Source organism: Olea europaea, unplaced genomic scaffold, assembly GCF_002742605.1.
Source record: "Olea europaea var. sylvestris unplaced genomic scaffold, O_europaea_v1 scaffold1681, whole genome shotgun sequence".
Classification (NCBI taxonomy): domain Eukaryota; kingdom Viridiplantae; phylum Streptophyta; class Magnoliopsida; order Lamiales; family Oleaceae; genus Olea; species Olea europaea.
In genome coordinates, this window is record NW_019234485.1 from 16,962 (window position 1) to 35,685 (window position 18,724).

Sequence of the window (18,724 nt, forward strand, 5' to 3'; positions counted from 1 at the left end):
TGAGTAATAGCTTTGTCAATGCTCTTTTTTTGGTCTGAAACAAATACGAGGTCTTCAGAGTCCCCTATAAGTTCTTTCAAGTTGGACATAAACCACTTCCAGGATTTATTGGTTTCAGTATCCATGATCCCCCATGCTAACGGATATATCTGTTTGTTACCATCTTGGGTAGTTGTCAGTAGAAGTGTTCCTTTGTATGGACCCTTCAGATGACTGTCATCAACACAAATAACGGGTCTCAAGTATTGCATGTAACCACAAATGCTTATACCGAAAGCTATGAAGAAGTAATGAAACCTATTTTGAAAATCGAGTTCTATGTGGGTTACTGTCCCCAGGTTACTCTCTCCTACGACGTGGCAGTATAAAGATAATTTCTGAAAACTGGCTTCTGGTGTACCGTGTAGCATAGTTAAGGCATGAAGCTTTCTCCTACGAGCTTTGTTGTAACTGATTTTCACACCGAACTCACGTTCCATGTCACGTACAATAGCGGTAGGGTCATAAGATCGATATGGAGTATCCAGTTTGCCCAAAATGTGCTCGCCAATTATAGAACTAGTGGCATGCCGATGTGCGTTACGACGAAAATCAAGGGAACATGTGTGCACGTTGATGAATTTATGGATCATGAAGATTGCAGATTGCTTGATAGTAGAAGCACGTAGCATCCACTTGCAATTATCGTCCACACATACAACGATTAACATTTTCATGCTTGACCTACTCACCCGAAATTGAAACTTCTCTTGAAAAGCAAGCACACGAATTTTCGAGTACAATTGTTTCTTGCTAAAGAATATTTGCTTTTCGACGAGAACGACGGCTGTAATCCACTCATCTGTGCCCAAACTCATGGAATGTGATGACATTGGCTCGTCAATTTCAGCAATAATAGCATCCTCCGTACCATGTAACAGGTTGTCTAAGTGCTTAACGGATGCTGCAGCCTCGATATGGTCAATTGAAGGTGTGGGTGCTTCGTTGTTTGACCCACTGTGCAGATGATTGAGCTCACCATGTCTTAAAGTCTGGGGACATTCCGTTAGGCCGAACTGGTTCTCTACACAGTTTGCTTCCCTAGCCATGTCAACACTCGGGACCTCGGTTTCCCATAATAATGACGCAGAGTGCAGTCTCCTTATGAATAGATATTTACCAATTTAGGTCCTCATCGTCTCATATCTCTGCGGATGTTTATTCAAATTTGGGACTTTGTACTTCAATTCGATTTCATTGCGGGATTCAATAATACCAAGTTTGTCATTCAATATTAACACAAGTTCTGCTACGATAATGCTTCTCGGCGCTAAAATGAAAGTCGTTTTGTCTTCTCTCCACTTCCATTTGTCATCCATGTGAACAAAGTTCCACCCATGCGACACGATGAATCTCAGATCCTGAACTATACCTGAAATGTGGGGGGTACAAAAGTTAGAATTCTGCACATTCATATGTCGAAGGATTTAATACAATCAAATTGTCGAATTACAATACTTTGATCCATGTAGTACCAAAAAGAGAGAGCTTTTCAAGTGTCAAAATGGGCAATTGAATTATCTGTCCATCCCGACAGTTACTAAGTGTCGATTTCGACAGTTAAAATGTCTAACCCGACAGTTTCTGCGAAACTGCTCAATAGTTGAACGGCATAAGTTTCGGGGAAGCTAAAAATCATGTGTTTTACTGTTTCAGGAATTTATTGCAAAACATTAATGGTCATAATCAATTCTCAACTACAATTTCAGCTGATCTTCCCATGCATAAAAAAAGTATAACTCAACGCTTCATTAAATATGAAATTACATATGGAATCCTTCACATTTTGTTGAGAATATTGGTATTTTTTCCCTTTCTAAAATATACCAAAAATAAAAAATATCAATGAATAAGAGATAAAATATGAACAATTAATTCTGATCATGTTCTACTGAATATTTAAAATAGTCGAGTATGGCATGAAAAGATTTCTTTTCTACTACCTCACCTTTGAAATTGATCAATGGCTTTCCTTCATGCCTTGTTGATAATGGAAGGAGGATGATGAAGAAGAAGAAGATATTTCAACTCTTACGTGTGTGTGCTCTTTGTACACATTCCACCCATTTTTTTAATCAAAAATTCATATTATACAATATAATATTCATTTCTTCAATGTTAACAATAAAGATAAATAAATAATCACATCACACCATTAATTGCATTCAAATCAAGCATTTATTGCTCCTAAAAAGGTGTCAAAGGGTAATATGGACATTTTGTGGGGAAAAAGTGACATTTTTGAAAAAAAAAAATTGTGCAAAATAAAATTTTTTGTGCATTTTCAAATTTAGTGATATTTATGTAAATTCCCCAAAGAAAATCTACCAATGCAAGGTTGGAAAAGTACATGTCAATATTTATTTCATGGTGTCAATATTTATTGCATGGTCAGACCTCTTAGGCCTCCACCTCCCAGCATTTTAGGAGGGCCCAATTTTTTGTCCTTTTTTTTTTTTTTATAAAACCCACTGTCCCTAAAAAAACGAGTAAGCCTTCAAAATTTCATAACCTCCAAACCAAATTTGAGAAATCAATGGCAGTCGGCAAATTGCTTTCGGAAGAATGACGGTGGAGGTCGGAGATGATGTGGTGGCCGTCATCACCGATTCACCATCAACAATCGACCTCTCAATTTCTCCTTTTTCAATTTTCATACTATTTTGCCAGTTTTGGGTATATCTGGATTTTTAAATTTCTTTTTTTTTTCTTTCTTTACTATTTCATATTTTCCTTTTCCTAATTGATTTTTTTTTGAAAATGCTATTGTTGGATGAGATTATTTTTCTGTTTGTGTTGTGGTTTTGGTTTTTGTTATTAATCTTAAATTTTTAGTTTTGCAAACTAGTCACCAAACTGATTACCTGTGGCCGTTTATCTAATGGTTTTTGCACAGATAAACCAAATAAATTAAGATAGACAATTAAGCATAAACTAATTTGAGTAATTTCCTTCTTTCCTATTGAAATCAACAGAATTCCAATGCTGCTGTAGCTTAGATCACTAGGAAAAGCTAATTTCATGTTCTAGTTGTGTATACCTTAAGGAAATATTAACTTTAAGAAGGGCTCTAAACAAATTAAACTCTTACTTATATGATTTTTCTTAGCAGGACCACCTAACACTAATGCTCCATGGGAGTTTTCTATTGTGCAATGTAGTATATCTTTATGATCTGGTGGAATAGATTGACATTGACCAAATAATAAAAATAGATCTTGGTCCATGGAGAATTTTACAATGGCTACTATTCATGGTCTGATATTTTTTGTTCCATTTTTTTACTGTCTTCATTGCATGTTTTAATGATGATTTGTATGTGCAGAAGAAGAATGTGAGATTCAGAAGAATTACTGGGTCAAGCATTTTGCAGAATTTTCTATGGAAGCTGTGATGCTCGACTCAAAAGCCTCTGATCTTAACAAAGAAGAGAGACCCGGGGTATATTTCTCATACAGTAACAGACTTTTTGCTTTTCTACATAGCTTGTTTTTAGTTTGTAGGTTGAATTCTTCTGCCTTTTATAATATGGGTTTTCTTTTATTATCAATTCTTTCTTTCCTTGATTATTTTCTTTCAACATTTGCATAATGATACGTTACTGTTGCCTTTTCAGTTTCATTTTGTCTTTGGTTTTAGAGTTTACATGGATTACATCAGAACTCTCTCTCTCTCTCTCTCTCTCTCTCTCTCTCTCTCTCTCTCTGTGGTGATATTACTCACATCAAAACAAGTTTAATCATTATTTGCAAGGTTTCCTATTTCAATTTTTTTCTTTACTTTGGGTCAATTTCAGTGAATATTCTAATTTTGACTAATTGGTTTACTTCTGGACTCTTTAGTTAACTGGGTCCATGTTAGTTAACTGTTACGTACTGATATGAGGTGCCTGTTAATGATATGGAATGACGTTTAAGTTTACATTCAAATTTCAATGGATTGATGTTTTAATTCTTTTTCAAATTTTACATTCAAATTTCAGTAATTGTTGGTTGTTGAGTGACTTAAGTCAAATATCATGACTCCTAAATATGTATCTAGAGCTCAAAAAAAGAAGAGAGAAAGAGTATAGGCATTAATTCGAAGTTAAACTGAGGATGTGGATAAGTACTTTAATAACAAGAAAAGAAAAGAGATTGAAGGAACATCAGAAAATTTAGTGATTGAGGAACAATAGAATCAAAATGATAATGATAATGTGCATGAACGGAAAAAAAACGAGGAAATGATTGAACCTACCAATGTAGATGAATCAAAGCGGAATGATGAAGAAAATATTCAACATGAAGATTTAAATCAAGAGAAATGCTTCTCTTTGAATTTTGATGATACTGGAAATTGGAAGGACGTTCACATTGATCAAAAGACAGTGGACTTTCTAGTTGAAATGGTCCAAAAAGAGTTGATGACATCTTAACTCCCAAAGATGGTCAAGGTAGGCATTTGATTCATTACAATATAAGTGGCTATTTGCAAATGGGCAGACAATTGATAGAAGATGGTTAGTTCAATTCCTTTAGACATGATCTTTTACTTTTTGCTGCAAATTTTTTAAAACGAAAAACGATGAAAAATATTGGTCAATTGGGTAATGACGGATACAAAAATCGGCATAATATGCATTGGTGCCTTACAAATCATGAAGTGGCTAAGGAGTATATAGGCTGCAAGACTAGTTGATAGAACTCGAAAATAGGCTTCAAACAAAACTTACTATTGATGAAAGCAAACAATTGGTTAACAACAAAGAAAGAGAGCATTAGACGATACATCAGGACTTGGACTTTTCACTAAGCTTAAAAATGTGTTAAGTAATCTTGAGCATGATATTGATAATATAAGATGTCAAAGCTATGACAATGGAGTTAACATGAGTATGAGACATAAAGGTGTACAAAAAAGATTACTTGAAATAAATCCTAGGGATTTCTATACTTCATGTGCTTATCATAGTCTTAATCTAGTGTTATGTGATTTGGCAAATTATTGTTCTAAAGTTATGTCCTTTTTTGGAGTGATATCTACACACTGTTCTCTTCTTCTACTGAACGATGGAAGATTTTTCAAGATAAGGTTGAAGGTCTGACACTTAAAGGATTGTCATAAACACACTGAAAAAGTCATGTAGAAAGTGTCGAACCTAGAAAAGAATAATCTATACAAATAAGAGACGTTTTACTTGAATTGACAAACATTGCTAAAGATCTCAAAACAAAGAGTGAAGCTATGTCCTTAACAATATATTAACTTGAGAATTTTGAGTTTTACTTGGCATGGTCATTTGATATAAGTTGTTGCATACAATCAATATTGTAAATAAATTTTTTGTCAAACTGAAAACATGGATATTGATGAAGTTATCAAGCTAGTACAAGTACTTATTTTGTTTCTCGAAAAGTGTAGAGAATCTGAATTTGCTAGTGCTACAGATGAAGCTCAACAAATGTTAAGTGAAATGGGAATTGACGTTGTATTCTGAGATAAACGCAGCATTCGAAAGAAGTTACAGTTCGATGAAAGTAAGAGTGAAGAGGTAACAAAATCAATTGAAGAATCTTTTAAAGTTGATTATTTTCTCTTTATAATTGATCGAGCTCGATCATTACTTCAAACCTGCTTTGAACATCTTAAACATTATGAAGAGATATTTGGATTTTTGTTTAATGTTGAGAAATTAAACAAATTGCATGTTGACGGTTTGTTGAAATCTTGTGAGAATCTTGAGCAGTATTTGAAGTATAATAGACATTCAGACATATTGGTAATGACTTATGTACGAAGCTAACAATCTTGAAGTGCTATTTATCTAAAGAAACAAAAAAAAAAAAGACAATTGATGTGTAAATTACTTGAAGAAAATGAATGGTTGTTTTTCAAATACTTGCATTGCTTACAATATTTTACTCATTATACTAGTTATAGTTGCATCAGCAGAAATAAGTTTCTTCAAATTGAAATTGATCAAATCTTATCTCTAATCAGCTATGTCATAGGAGAGATTGAATGGATTGGCTATGTTATCCATTGAAAAATAAATAATTGAACAATTCGACTATACAAAATTGATTGATATTTTTGCCTCAAAAATCGCAAGATGAGTTGCATTTAAGTGATTGTTTATAAAATTTAGTATTCCTATTAGATTATAATATAAATATTTTGAATATTTCATTTTATTTGTTTCTTTATTTTAATTTTAAATTAACAAATTTAGTTCCAAAAAACTCTGATAAATTTAAAAATGGATTGCTTGCTCCAACTTAGGAGCCCAAATTTTGAAATTTGCCTCGGCCCAGTAAAATACACACCACAAGAAATTTATGCTTTCCCTACAAAAAATTTGTAGGGAAAGGTTCATATTTGTAGGAAAAAATCTTTGCAGACGAAAAATTTTTGTAGGCACATATGTAGGGCAAACATCGAGGGGAAAGGTATAAGACGACAAATTTTTTAAATTTGTGGGCTAAAGGTTTTCCCTACGAACCCTTTGAAGACAAACTCAATTCGTCGTTTAAGTTTTTCCTCGACAAAATCATTCGTCTGCTAAAGTTAATTTTACTCACAAAACAATTACGCTTTTCCCTACAAATTATGTTGTAGGCTAAATTGTATTTTTTTCTACAAATAAATTTTGTGGGAAAAGAATATTTATGACAACCTGGTACATATTATTTTGTGGGCTAAACCCTATTTAAAAATAATTTTGCGGGGAAAACATATTTGTAGGTTATTTTGAAAAAATTTGTAGGGAGAAATTAAATTATTTCATATATTTTTTTTTTTGCTTATATTGTAGTAATTTTTTTTAACCTTATTCAAAATAATATAAAAAGACCAAAGACTATAAATTAATTAAACATGTGTCAATCAATTTAATATTAAATCAAAATATTTTACCAAAACACAAATATAACAAAATTTATAGTTCATCCAAATCCAAACTAGGTAATTTTCAATTTACAGGCATCTAGTAAATAGAGAAATGACTAGTGATTCTAAGAAAAAACAGTAAAAGAATACAAAGCTCTGAGCTGATCATTAGCAAGCTTGCTTTTGAGCTATGCAGCTTGTAGCAATGAAATCACTTTCGTGCTTGTGAAGGTGGATTAAGTAATAGATAACACATAGCCCCTCTAACTGTTTCTTGACCAGTTCATCGGGAATGCCTTGCTGCAGTTTTCCAATAAACCTATATAAGAAGGAAGTCTTCTTAACGTTCTATAACAAAATATAGATAATAATGCAAAATCGATGCTAATCCATCGACTAAACATCCAGGCAGAATGGCCTACATAAGAACACTCAAGTTAACAATAGCAAGTAAGAATACAGTCTAAGTTGGAGGAAAAAACATAAGAGAAAATCATACATTTTCAACATTCTTCATTCCTTTTTCTAACAAATCCTCGATGATAGCAACAAAAACTGTTGCTCCTCTGAAGTAAAGTTTATTAGCCTGATCGAATATTGATCCAAAAATTAGAAGTTTCCATAAATATTCGAACAACAAAGAAATTCACTATATGTTTGAAAACTGCCATTTCATTATATCTAACGACTTCTAGAAAGTGAAAAAGAAGATATAAGGGATCATATTTATTATATGATGCCATTTCATTATATCTACTGCTTCTATATCCAATAAATGATGCTCCATGACAATATCCAACCTTTATCCTATTCCAATTATAAAAATCTAGAAATTCAAATATAGACCATATTTATTAAAGATAACACTGAAAAATATAAAAGTTTTAACAAAATCAAAATCAATCAAAAATGTGAAGTATACCTGGGTTAAACTTTATCTTTTGCTCAAAATCCCAGAAAATACAACCTGCTTAGCCATTTGCTTGGAGGAACCTAAGCGATTGTCTTTACGTTCAAGGCAAGTAGTGACATTGTTGCACCATTCTCCTCCCTGAACACGAAGATTAACAGATTTTGTTAAGTTATTATAGAGGATGAAAATTCATTATTTTTATGCATAACTTGGACATGACCTGTGAAAAATCCGGATGAAAACCATTCAAGTGGTCAAAGCGATATGAAATAATAAAAACATTAAGTTTAACTTTCTATACTAAAATATTCAATTTCAACAGTTTCAAGCATTTGGCCAAATATATCTCTGGTACATGGATGGCAAAATGAAAAGTGAAATACTCAGTTTGATTGCCAAAAATGCAACAAGAAGAAGATAAATTTTATTCTACATGATTTAATCAATTCCATTGTGATGTTTGTTGATCTCAACATGATCATTTTTACTATGTTTCAAACCTAGTTACTACATCTTTTCCTATTGTATGAATTATATTCTCTTAAAAAAATCAGGTAACTACTCTTATTTCCTAGGATGATCTAAAGTATAATCTTTCGATAATCCATTCTGCTGCCATAAAAAAACTGTATATATATTTTAATAGCTTATGAAAAAAGGACTAACCTCGATATGATCCAACCAATTGTTAATTCCTGCACCAGATCCCCTATCAAAATGATATGCCGGTGGACTACCGTCTAAACAAACTGCAAACACAAAGCAAAAAAATAAATATTGAATCTTTTTTAAAAATATATATATGCACGTAAAAAAAAAATAGAATTTTGTTCTAAATGTTGACCCTTAATGTTTTGCCTGCTCCTTTTGCCACAGCACTCTGAACATAAGTAATATCAACCAAAAATCCTTCCGTTCTTATCATAATCAGGCATACAAACAAGAATGTAGAGAAATTTCTGTAAATCTTCCATTCATCATTCTGTCCAGATTTAAATGGATTCACTATTAATTCAAGAAAATAATAGAAAAATGCCAAAAAATTAAAAATGAAAATAAAAAAAAAAAAAATTAAGGGAGAAAAAAGAATCTGCCTTTAAAAAATTACAATACAAGAATTATGGCATATATATAGTAAAGAAATGATAATTATATTGTTCAATTCCATCCAACCGTATACCAATATTCATGTTAGAACCCATTTTTGTCAATGCAAAATATTGAGACTTCTCCCAGAAAAGATAACATCTCTGTTTTTCCTTGGAAGCAAAGTATGTTTTCTCAAATGATTCTTTCTCCAGCAATCAATGCTAAACATGTACAATGACAAACTAATATAGTAAAAGATACAGCAAAGAGTTAGTAATTTTTTTGATAAAAAATCTAGTTCTACTGATGACTCTTTACTCTTTTAGAATGTAATTTACATAATTACATTGTATAATAAAACAAAAATGGAATAAGAGTTCAAATGCTTCTGATAAACTCACCTAAAATCGGATAATTAAAAGATCTTTCACTAAATGAATTTTTATTCAAAACCCAGATTACAGTTTTGGGTCTAAACGAGTCTGTAGGACAAGACCAGACAGTGAACCAATCAATAATAATAATACTTAAAATTAAAAAAAAAACACAAATTAGAGCACTCACGAACTGCTTTCACAAGCTCTCTTGATTCTGGACAAAATTGCAGGTGACCCATGGTAGTACTGGATGCACCTGGTTGAGAGGAGGAGAGTGGTGGTCCGCGCTGACGGTGGTGGAAATATGGCAAAAATCGTGATTGGTAGCGCGATTTTGGGTGGTGATTGGGGATGTTTTCGACAACTCCGTGGGCCCGATGATGACTAGAGGTTGAAGAGGCAGGTGAGAGGCTTCGAATGGTAGTGGGATCTGGTGATCTAGGTAGCGGGTGGTGGTCGATTGTTGAGGAAGAAGGCGGCAGTTCTTCCATGGTTCTCTCACGCACAGTGATGGAAAAAGAGGAAGCAGCAGTTGTTTTCCGTGTTCTACAAATTTTGCGTGTTTTAAATTGGAAAAATTTCCCACGAATTATTAGCCTACAAATGGATCAAATTTTTTGTAGGCTAAAGATGTATCTTGCCCTTCAAATTTTATTGTCTGAAAAGAATATAATTTTTTGTGGATACAAATCCTTCCACTATTAAAAATTTTGAATCAAATCATAACCCTACGAAATATCTTTTTGTAGGGAAAAGTAAACTCCGCCCACAAATTTTAATTTGTCTGCGAAATTTTTGTAGGGAAAGTATATATTTCTTGTAGTAGTGACAAGTACGGCACTGTTTTATTGTAATCCTCTCTTTAAGCTAATATGGTTTTGAAGTCTAATGGGAACCTCTTCAATTAAATTATTTTTTGAAGAAAGTTTTTGTCATGAATTTCTTTCCATTAGCTGATAAGCTTTTTCAGTAATGTCATTCTTAGCTGATATACGTATCACTAATGCCTCATTTGCTGAGCACAGAGGTGTAAAGTGGCTTGAACCAGTTCTTGTATGATTGTTCTTTGTCAAGTCTGGTGCAGAAGAGGAGGAAATTACACCTAATCATATTTTTGAAGATCCAACTTGAAAATTCAAATCTAAAATTTATTTATTCAAAAAATCGAAAATAATTAAATTTTTAATATTAATAAATGATATTATAAAATTATATTAATCTACATATCCACCCTAACTCACGCTAATTCACCCAATTTTATTTTAAACCCTAATTATTTCCTCTCTATATTCTCTCTCTCTCTAAGAATGCATTGAAAAACCCCACGAAGGACGAGAAAATGATCGTTGGAGACGTTGACGAGCCACAATAATAGGGACGTCGTCACTTCAGCAATGGCTCTGCGCACTTTATAGTTGTCGCTGCAACGATAATGTTTTCCTTGCGACTTTGCGGTGACTGTGGAGAGAATATTGTGCACGGTAGGGAAAGTATTGTGCACTCTGCAACGATTTTTTGATTGTGTTTTTAGGGTAGCTTTTCCTCCTTAGATCTATAGTTTACACGAAGTTTTAGTTTAATATGTTCTTGGTGGTGGTTGAGAGATGATGGTGATTTGGGTGGTGTTGGTGTTGATAGTATAGTGGAGGTGGCGTGATGGTGATCGCGATGGTGTGGTGGTGGTGGTCGTAGCGGTGAACGACAATCTTGGATCAGATTTTTGTTGTGGTGGTATTGGTCGACAATAACAATGAAGTGTTGGTGGTGGCAGCAATGGTATAGTGGTTTTGTGGTTAGGATGGTGTGGTGGTATTTGTGATCAATTATTTGATTGATTGTAATCAATAAATTGATTAATTTGTAACTAATATATAATAGATGACCGATAACTTGCGATCAACAAATAATATGTGACCTAAAAAATTTTAATCATGACTTATAAATTTGTTATTTATGACCTATAAATAAATTGTGACCTTTAAATTTTTTAATCATGACCGATGTATAAATTGGGACCTATAAATTTTTTTACTGGTGACCAAAAATGATTTGTGGCCTATAATATTTTTTAATCATGATCGAGAAATAATTTATGATCAATCAATTTGATAATTTATGACTAAACAGTATACAACTGTGACCTTAATACTTAATTAATAAAATATATAGTTAATTAATTATTCATTAGATAAAACTTAATTATTATCTAATTTTTTAAATTTTAAAACTTGTTTCTTGATTTTAAAATGGTCAATACTTAACCTTTTAAATATGAATTTTTTCTGCAGAAAGTGCAAGATTTGACATGGCGCGGTTGGTCTTTGGGCCCAACTACTGAGCTTATAAAATTGTCTAAATTTTGATTGTTTCTTAGCTCGTCTTACTTGGGGTGGTTGCACCACAGTTTTTATTTGTTGCACTATATTTTTACTGCAATTAAAACTCTCGATCTTTGTTCGTCGTACTGTTTATATACATAACTTTTTTTCCTCATATTAGTAGTAAGCACGTGCGTTGCACATCTTATGTGCGAAACGTATTATATACGTAATATTTTTAAAGTAAGACAATTGATAATGTTAAAATAAAAAATTAAATTGTTAAAGAATATGCCTATAAATAATTTTTTTATGAAAATTAAGTACATAAAATGAAAATATTGAATAAATTGAAATATAATGATTTGTTTATGCTAGACTTTGTTTGGACCCTTATTTTCAACTATTACGAAGACATCGACTAATTTTGTGGTACAGAAAGACATGAAGAAAAATCAAATTAAAAGATGTACATTTGATTAAGTTTAAAATATTTACGTATAAGTAAACTAAAGGTACGTAAATAATTTTCAAATTAAAAAATTACTCATTTTATCTGTACCATAAACTTTTTTACCTAAAATATAAAAACAAAAAGTTAACATATCTAAACATATTTAGAAATAAAAAATTGCATATTAATCATACTAGTCTTATTAATCCATAGAATTTATTTTAAATCAGAAACCAAAATTACATTCAAAACGGATATCAAAGTAAAAAATCTTAACAAAAGTTTTCCTTTTCTTTTGAAGGGATTAATACAAATAGAGGAATAAAAATTCTCCATTTAAATATATCGAGATTAAAATCTTTTTCTTTTCTTTATATATTTATATTTAATAAGTAACAGGATTACCATCATTATTATGCTTATACAAAATGAACATGCAAAAATAAATACCCAATACTATGTTAATTATTTTCTAGAATACATAATATTAATTTTTTATTAATATTTAAAAAATTGGATTTAGTGAAAATGTGTAATTGAGATGCAAAACTTGTATTTAGTGTGTGGATACAAATATGGGAAGTGTAAGTAGCTCCTAATTATTTAAAGTAATTAGTAAGATTTTTAAGATTGATGGATAATTTCTCCCATCATCAATTCTTTCTCTCCTAATTGTTGATAACATTTAAGCAATTTTTTTCTTTTCAATTTATTGTCCTCTGTGCTTAAATAGTTATACTATCAACTATTAATTAATTAAACGTGAAATTTATAATTTTTGATTAATGTAAAATTTTAAGTACTCCAATATAAAACAATAAGTATTACACTTAAATAGATATTAAATGAAGTTAAATTATATTAAATGATACTATATTAAATATATAAGGGTAGAATTGACATATAACTAAAAATATAAGGGATTTTTATTAAGAACATTAATTCAATTTATTCAAAATGATATTGAAAATTAGTGTTACATGAGAAACTCAACTGATGGCCCTAAATTCTCATTTTGATATTAAGAAAATAATTTTAATTTGATTAATAGCATTAATTCAAAATGAAATTGAAAAATGGATGTTTAAGGAGCTCAAATGATGGCCTCAAATAACCATTTATAGAAATTAAAAAATATTTTTCAATTCAATTAATAGCATTACACTTAAATAGATATTAAATGAAGTTAAATTATATTAAATATACAAGGGTACAATTGACATATAGCTAAATAAGTACGGGTATAATTGGTATTCAAAAATTTCTCCTCAATTCACACTTTTAATATATCGTAGATTTTAGGTTGTTATGTTCAACCTTCCACCAATTAGAGCATCTCTTCCTTGGTGATGATTTTTGTCAAAATATTTTGTTCCCATGCTTTGGAAAAACATTTGATTGCACTTTTGAATTTATTTATTTTTAAAAAATCTGATTGGAAGTAAGTTGTTTTACGCCCTTCTAACAGACTTTTTGGAAAGAAATTGTTATCAAATACAAGATATGTTAACTGATAGAAAATTAAGGATTAGAATGCAACGAAGAAACGTTAAGGACATAAGTACTATAATAAGCAATGATTGAAAACTTTAAATACAATTAAATTGTGATGCAAAAAATCAAAAATTTGGTGTGAATATAATTACTGTTAGTTTAATAGACAGCTCAAGTTTAGAAAAATCAAGTAATTTGTTTATAACTAAGTGGGGATGAGAAAAAAAAATAATAATATATAATTACGTTGCACCTACCAAGATTACTAAATAGCCCTCTTTAAATTTGGTTGGGGGTGTGGGCCCGCAATGGCGAGAAAAATCGATAGATGGGGAAATTGGGACAAGGGATGTAATCAAAAAATTAATGAGGAAATTGGGCCCTATACCCTTTTTTTTCTAAGTGTTTTGATTAATATTCTTAAATTAATTAAACATTTTAAGAAAGTATTAATTACGTCCTAAATTTTAACCAAAACCCAACCCGATTAACTACAGCAAACCCAAACCTAGCCCTCCGTATTCCTCATTCGTAGAAGTCGCTGGCTTGCAAAATCCACTGGGCAATTTTCGTCGATCTCTTTTTCAAGCAAAATCCGACTTTAAATCTCCATTTCCGAGCCAATTTTTGTCGATTTCTCCTTCATCTTCTCTTTGTATCCGTTCGTCTTCATGATTTCATTTTCATTTCGACCCCAAAATTGAAATCCCAAATTCTCTGTCAACCCTATCCCCTAATCGATTTTGCCCCACAATTGAAGGGCCGTAAATCTCGATTGTTTAAGCCGTTCATATGGAGAGACCACAGGGAGGTAATGCTGAAACATTTCTTGTAGTTTCTTTGGTACTTAATTTGGCAGCTGCATATACTTCATTACTTTATTTTGTTTTTTGAGCACAAGTTTAAATTTGATGTGCTAGTAAATATCTCTGTAATATTTATGATTTTCAGCATTTGAAGATCCTAGGAAAATTGGTGTGAGAGATGGGCCAGCAGCTTCCATCCCTATTGTTGATGGTAATGGAGGTAGAAAATTGTCTGACACACAAGTTGTAACTGAGTAAATCAATCTTAAAGAAATGGATAATGAATTGACACCCATGACTTTCAATGAGCCTCCCAGATCAAGAGTGTATGCTAGGAAAGTTGCTTGGACATTAGCACATTGAAGTCTGTTGTAAAAAGTCTGCCTGAAACTTAAATTGTAATTTAGATGCTAATGTTTAGGCTGTTTTTTTTATTTTTGATGTGGACACTAGATTTGAGGTTATGACCGAACTAGCTTATGGTGATCCTCGATGTCTGCTGGTTTGGTGATTTATTTAATGTTCAGTTAATGTATATGAAGCCTGGGTTTGTGTTGTATACGTACATTGTTTAGCTTTTGGGTTTTGCTGGTTTGAAATGGATGTCTTTCATGGATCTTTAGTTGCATAATCTTCATATTTACATGATGGTTAACCTTCATTATTTGTTGTGCCATACAATTGGTTTGTTTTTTAAAATGCTTTAATTGATTGCTTTTATCTTCATTTATACCAACACCAATGTTTTGAAATTATATGTTATATTGGATGTATTTTCATTTGAACTTATTTGGAAGATGCTCGGATAAATGGTGCTTGTAAGAAGTACCAATTAGTTTGTTTACATCACTTTTTTTAATTTTTGTCACTTTTTTAAATAATTGTCACTCTTTTGTACTTTTCTGAATTTGTGTCACTTTTTTTGAATTTTGTCACTTTTTTTTGTCACTTTTTTTTTTAATTTTTGTCACTTTTTTAAATTCGTTACATTTTTTAAATTTCTATCAGGGTTTGTTACTTTTTTCAATCGTCTTTTGAAATTTCTATTACCTTTTTTTAGTGGCAAACATCACTTTTTAATAAAAGCGACATTGAATGTAATTTTTTAATGAAAAAGAAATACTAGACTTTTAAAAGTGACACCTTAAAAAAAAAAAAAAAAAAGGGTGACAAATTTTTATAAAAAAGTGACATCTACCTTTTAATTTTATACAGTATTTTTTACTTTCAAAAAAAATTTTATATGATTTTTTAAAACACAATTAATTTTAAGGGTATTCTTGTAAGTTTCCCAAAGATATTTACTCCATATAAAAGTTTTTACTTTAAAATTTAGAATCCACCAAATTATGAAAAGAATAAACTCACGAATTTTATTAATGGAAAGACGATGAAAACAATGAATTAATCCTTTATTTATAAAGGGTTTTTATGAAAACCTATTTTAAGATGATTAAAATTAATGAAAACTTATTTTAATAAACTAAAATTTAAAAGTGACAGAGTAATATGCATCTAGTTAATTGTTCCAGTGAGATACTGTGACTTTTTTAAGAATGTCACTTTTTTACATTCTCTTTAAACAAACATGTTTCATGCATCAATGCAATTGATTCAAAATTTTTCTATTTCATATATATTACCAGAAAGAAAACAGTGCATGAATTGCTATGTTCAAATTTTCAAAAAATGCACACGTATGCATCTAGTTAATTGTTTCAATGATATAATGTGACATTTTTATTGAAAAAAGTGACATTCTGTCACTTTTTCATAGAAAAGTGACAGAATCACATTCCCCTTGAGTAAAAGCCTTACATGCACCAATGTAATTAATTTAAAATTTTCTTTTTTATATGTATTACCAGAAAACAAGAATTGAATTGGTATATTCAAATTTTCAAAAAATACAAACATAATCACGTATATGTTTACTTAATTGCTCCAATGATATGGTAATGGTATGACTTTTTTTGAAAAAAGTGACAAAATGTCAAACTCCCCATAAGCAAACACCTTGCACACATCCATGTACTCGATTCAATGTTTTCTTCTTTAAATATATTACCATAGAACAAGACATGAATTAGTATGTTCAAACTTTCAAAAAAGCATACGTATGCATCAAATTAATTATTCCAATGAGAAATGGTGACTGTTTTAGAAAAAAGGTCACAGAATGTCACTTTTTCGTCGAAAAGTGACACAATGTCACTTTTTTGGAGAAAAGTGACAGAATATCAATCTTCATGAGCAAGCACCTTACATGCACCCATGTAAGTGAATTAAAGTTTTCTTTTTCATATATACTACTAGAAAATAGGCCATGAATTAGTATGTTCAAACTTTCAAAAAATCACATGTATGCATCAGGTTAAATACTCCAATGATAAAGCGAGACTATTTTGGAAAAAAGTGACAGAATGCCACTTTTTCGTAGAAAAATGACACAATGTCACTTTTTTTTCAGAAAAAGTGATAAATTGTCACACTCTCCATGAGCAAACACCTTACACGCATCCATGTAATGGATTCAAAGTTTTTTTTTTTTCATATGGATTACCAGAAAACAGGGTATGAATTGGTATGTTCAAACTTTCAGAAAAGCACACTTGTGCATCTAGTTAATTGCTCCAATAATAAAGTGTGACTATTTTGGAGAAAGGTCACAGAATGTCACTTTTTTGTAAAAAAGTGACACAATGTCACTTTTTTTTTTAAAGAAAAGTGGCAGAATGTCACCCTCTCCATTTGCAAACACATTGCACGTATCCATGTAATTGATTCAAAGTTTTCATTTTCATATGTATTCTCAGATAACAAGGCATGAATTGGTATGTTTAAACTTTCAAAAAAGCACGCGGATGCATCCAGTTAATTGTTCCAATGATAAAGGGTGACTGTTCTTGTAGAAAGGTAATGATGTCACTTTTTCGTTGAAAAGTGACACAATGTCACTTTTTTGAGAAAGGTGACAGAATATCACTCTTCACAATCAAATATCTTGCAAGCATCCATGTAGTCGATTCAAAGTTTTCTTTTTCATATGTATTATCAAAAAATAAGGTATGAATTGGTGTATTCAAACTCTCAAAAAAGCACACGTATACATTCGATTAATTGCTCCAATGATAAATGGTGACTGTTTTGGAGAAAGATCACAAAATGTCATTTTTTCTAAGAAAAGTGACAGAATTCCACTTTCTCACATTCTCCTATGAGCAAACACGTTGCAAATATCAATGCAATTTGTTCAAAGTTTTCTTTCTCGTATGTATTACCAAAAAATATGGCTTAAATATATATATTCAAATTTTCAAATACTCACACATGCATATCTAGCTAATTGCTCAAGAGAGATGCTATAACTTTTTTTTTTGAGAAAAGTGACAAAATGCCACTTTCTCACCTTCTTCTTTGAGCAAACACATTGCAAGCATCAATACAATTGGTTTAAAGTTTTCTTTCTAATGTGTATTACTAGATACAGAGTTTGAATATGTACATTCAAATTTCCAAAAACTCACACATGCATACCTAGTTAATTGCTCAAGAGAGATGCTGTGACTTTTTTTTAGAAAGGTGACAGAACTCCAATTTCTCACCTTCTCCTTTGAGCAAACATATTGCAAGCATCAATACAATTGGTTTAAAGTTTTCTTTCTCATGTGTATTACCAAAAAGTAGGGCGTGAATATGTACGTTCAAATTTCTAAAAATTCACACGTGCATACCTAGCTAATTGTTTAAAAGAGATGTTGTGACTTTTTTTGAAAAAAGTGATAGAATGCCACTTTTTCACATTATCTTTTTATCAAACACCTTGCAAGTATCAATGTAATTGATTCAAAACTAATTTTTCATATGTATTGACACAATCCACTCAACTTCAACAATTTTATTTTCATACATGTTTCCAATCAAATTAATAAAATCGTCAAAAAGAAACTTCATAAATGTTAATTATAGATTATGAGATTTTAACTAAATCTAATCATGAAATTCAAACAAAAATGAGATGGATAATGGGCCATAATCATGGAATCCAAAACATAGAAATACCTGTAATTTTGTTTGTGTTTTTGTGGAAGATCTACTAGACTTTTTTTTTCAGATTTTTCAATGTTTTTCTGGATGGTTTCCTCGATTTGAAGAATGAACAAACTTTGTTTATGTATTTGTGGAAGATTTCCTCTTTTTCCTTTCAATTTTCCTTTGGTTTTTGCATATTTGAGGCTGATTTATGAGGATTGTCGTGAGTTTAGGTTTTGAGCGTATATTTTACATTCAATTTTAAGTAATTACAATTTAATCCAAGTTTATAATGTTTTTTTCAAAACAACCCAAAAATATAGGGTATTTTT

The 18,724-nt window shown here is 30.9% G+C and overlaps 1 protein-coding gene and 1 long non-coding RNA gene across 3 annotated transcripts; one reads left to right on the forward strand and one right to left on the reverse strand.

Moving 5' to 3' along the window:
• Positions 1 to 2,550: 2,550 nt before the first annotated feature.
• On the forward strand, positions 2,551 to 5,805 carry LOC111377589. 2 transcript variants are annotated; one of them, XR_002699751.1, is made up of 3 exons: positions 2,551 to 2,715; positions 3,365 to 3,480; positions 5,443 to 5,805. It is a non-coding gene; the product is annotated as an uncharacterized LOC111377589 (long non-coding RNA). The 2 variants fall into 2 exon arrangements; XR_002699752.1 differs by lacking the exon at positions 5,443 to 5,805 and having other exon boundaries at positions 3,365 to 3,654.
• A 1,110-nt stretch (positions 5,806 to 6,915) lies between these two features.
• LOC111377576 (pectin acetylesterase 9-like) lies at positions 6,916 to 9,836 on the reverse strand. The gene is made up of 4 exons (XM_023000704.1): positions 9,476 to 9,836; positions 8,489 to 8,571; positions 7,832 to 7,960; positions 6,916 to 7,228 (listed from the first exon to the last, which is right to left on the reverse strand). Exons 1-3 carry the CDS (start codon positions 9,777 to 9,779, stop codon positions 7,844 to 7,846), a joined length of 504 nt encoding a protein of 167 aa, XP_022856472.1. The 5' UTR covers positions 9,780 to 9,836; the 3' UTR covers positions 6,916 to 7,228; positions 7,832 to 7,843.
• Positions 9,837 to 18,724: the final 8,888 nt, after the last annotated feature.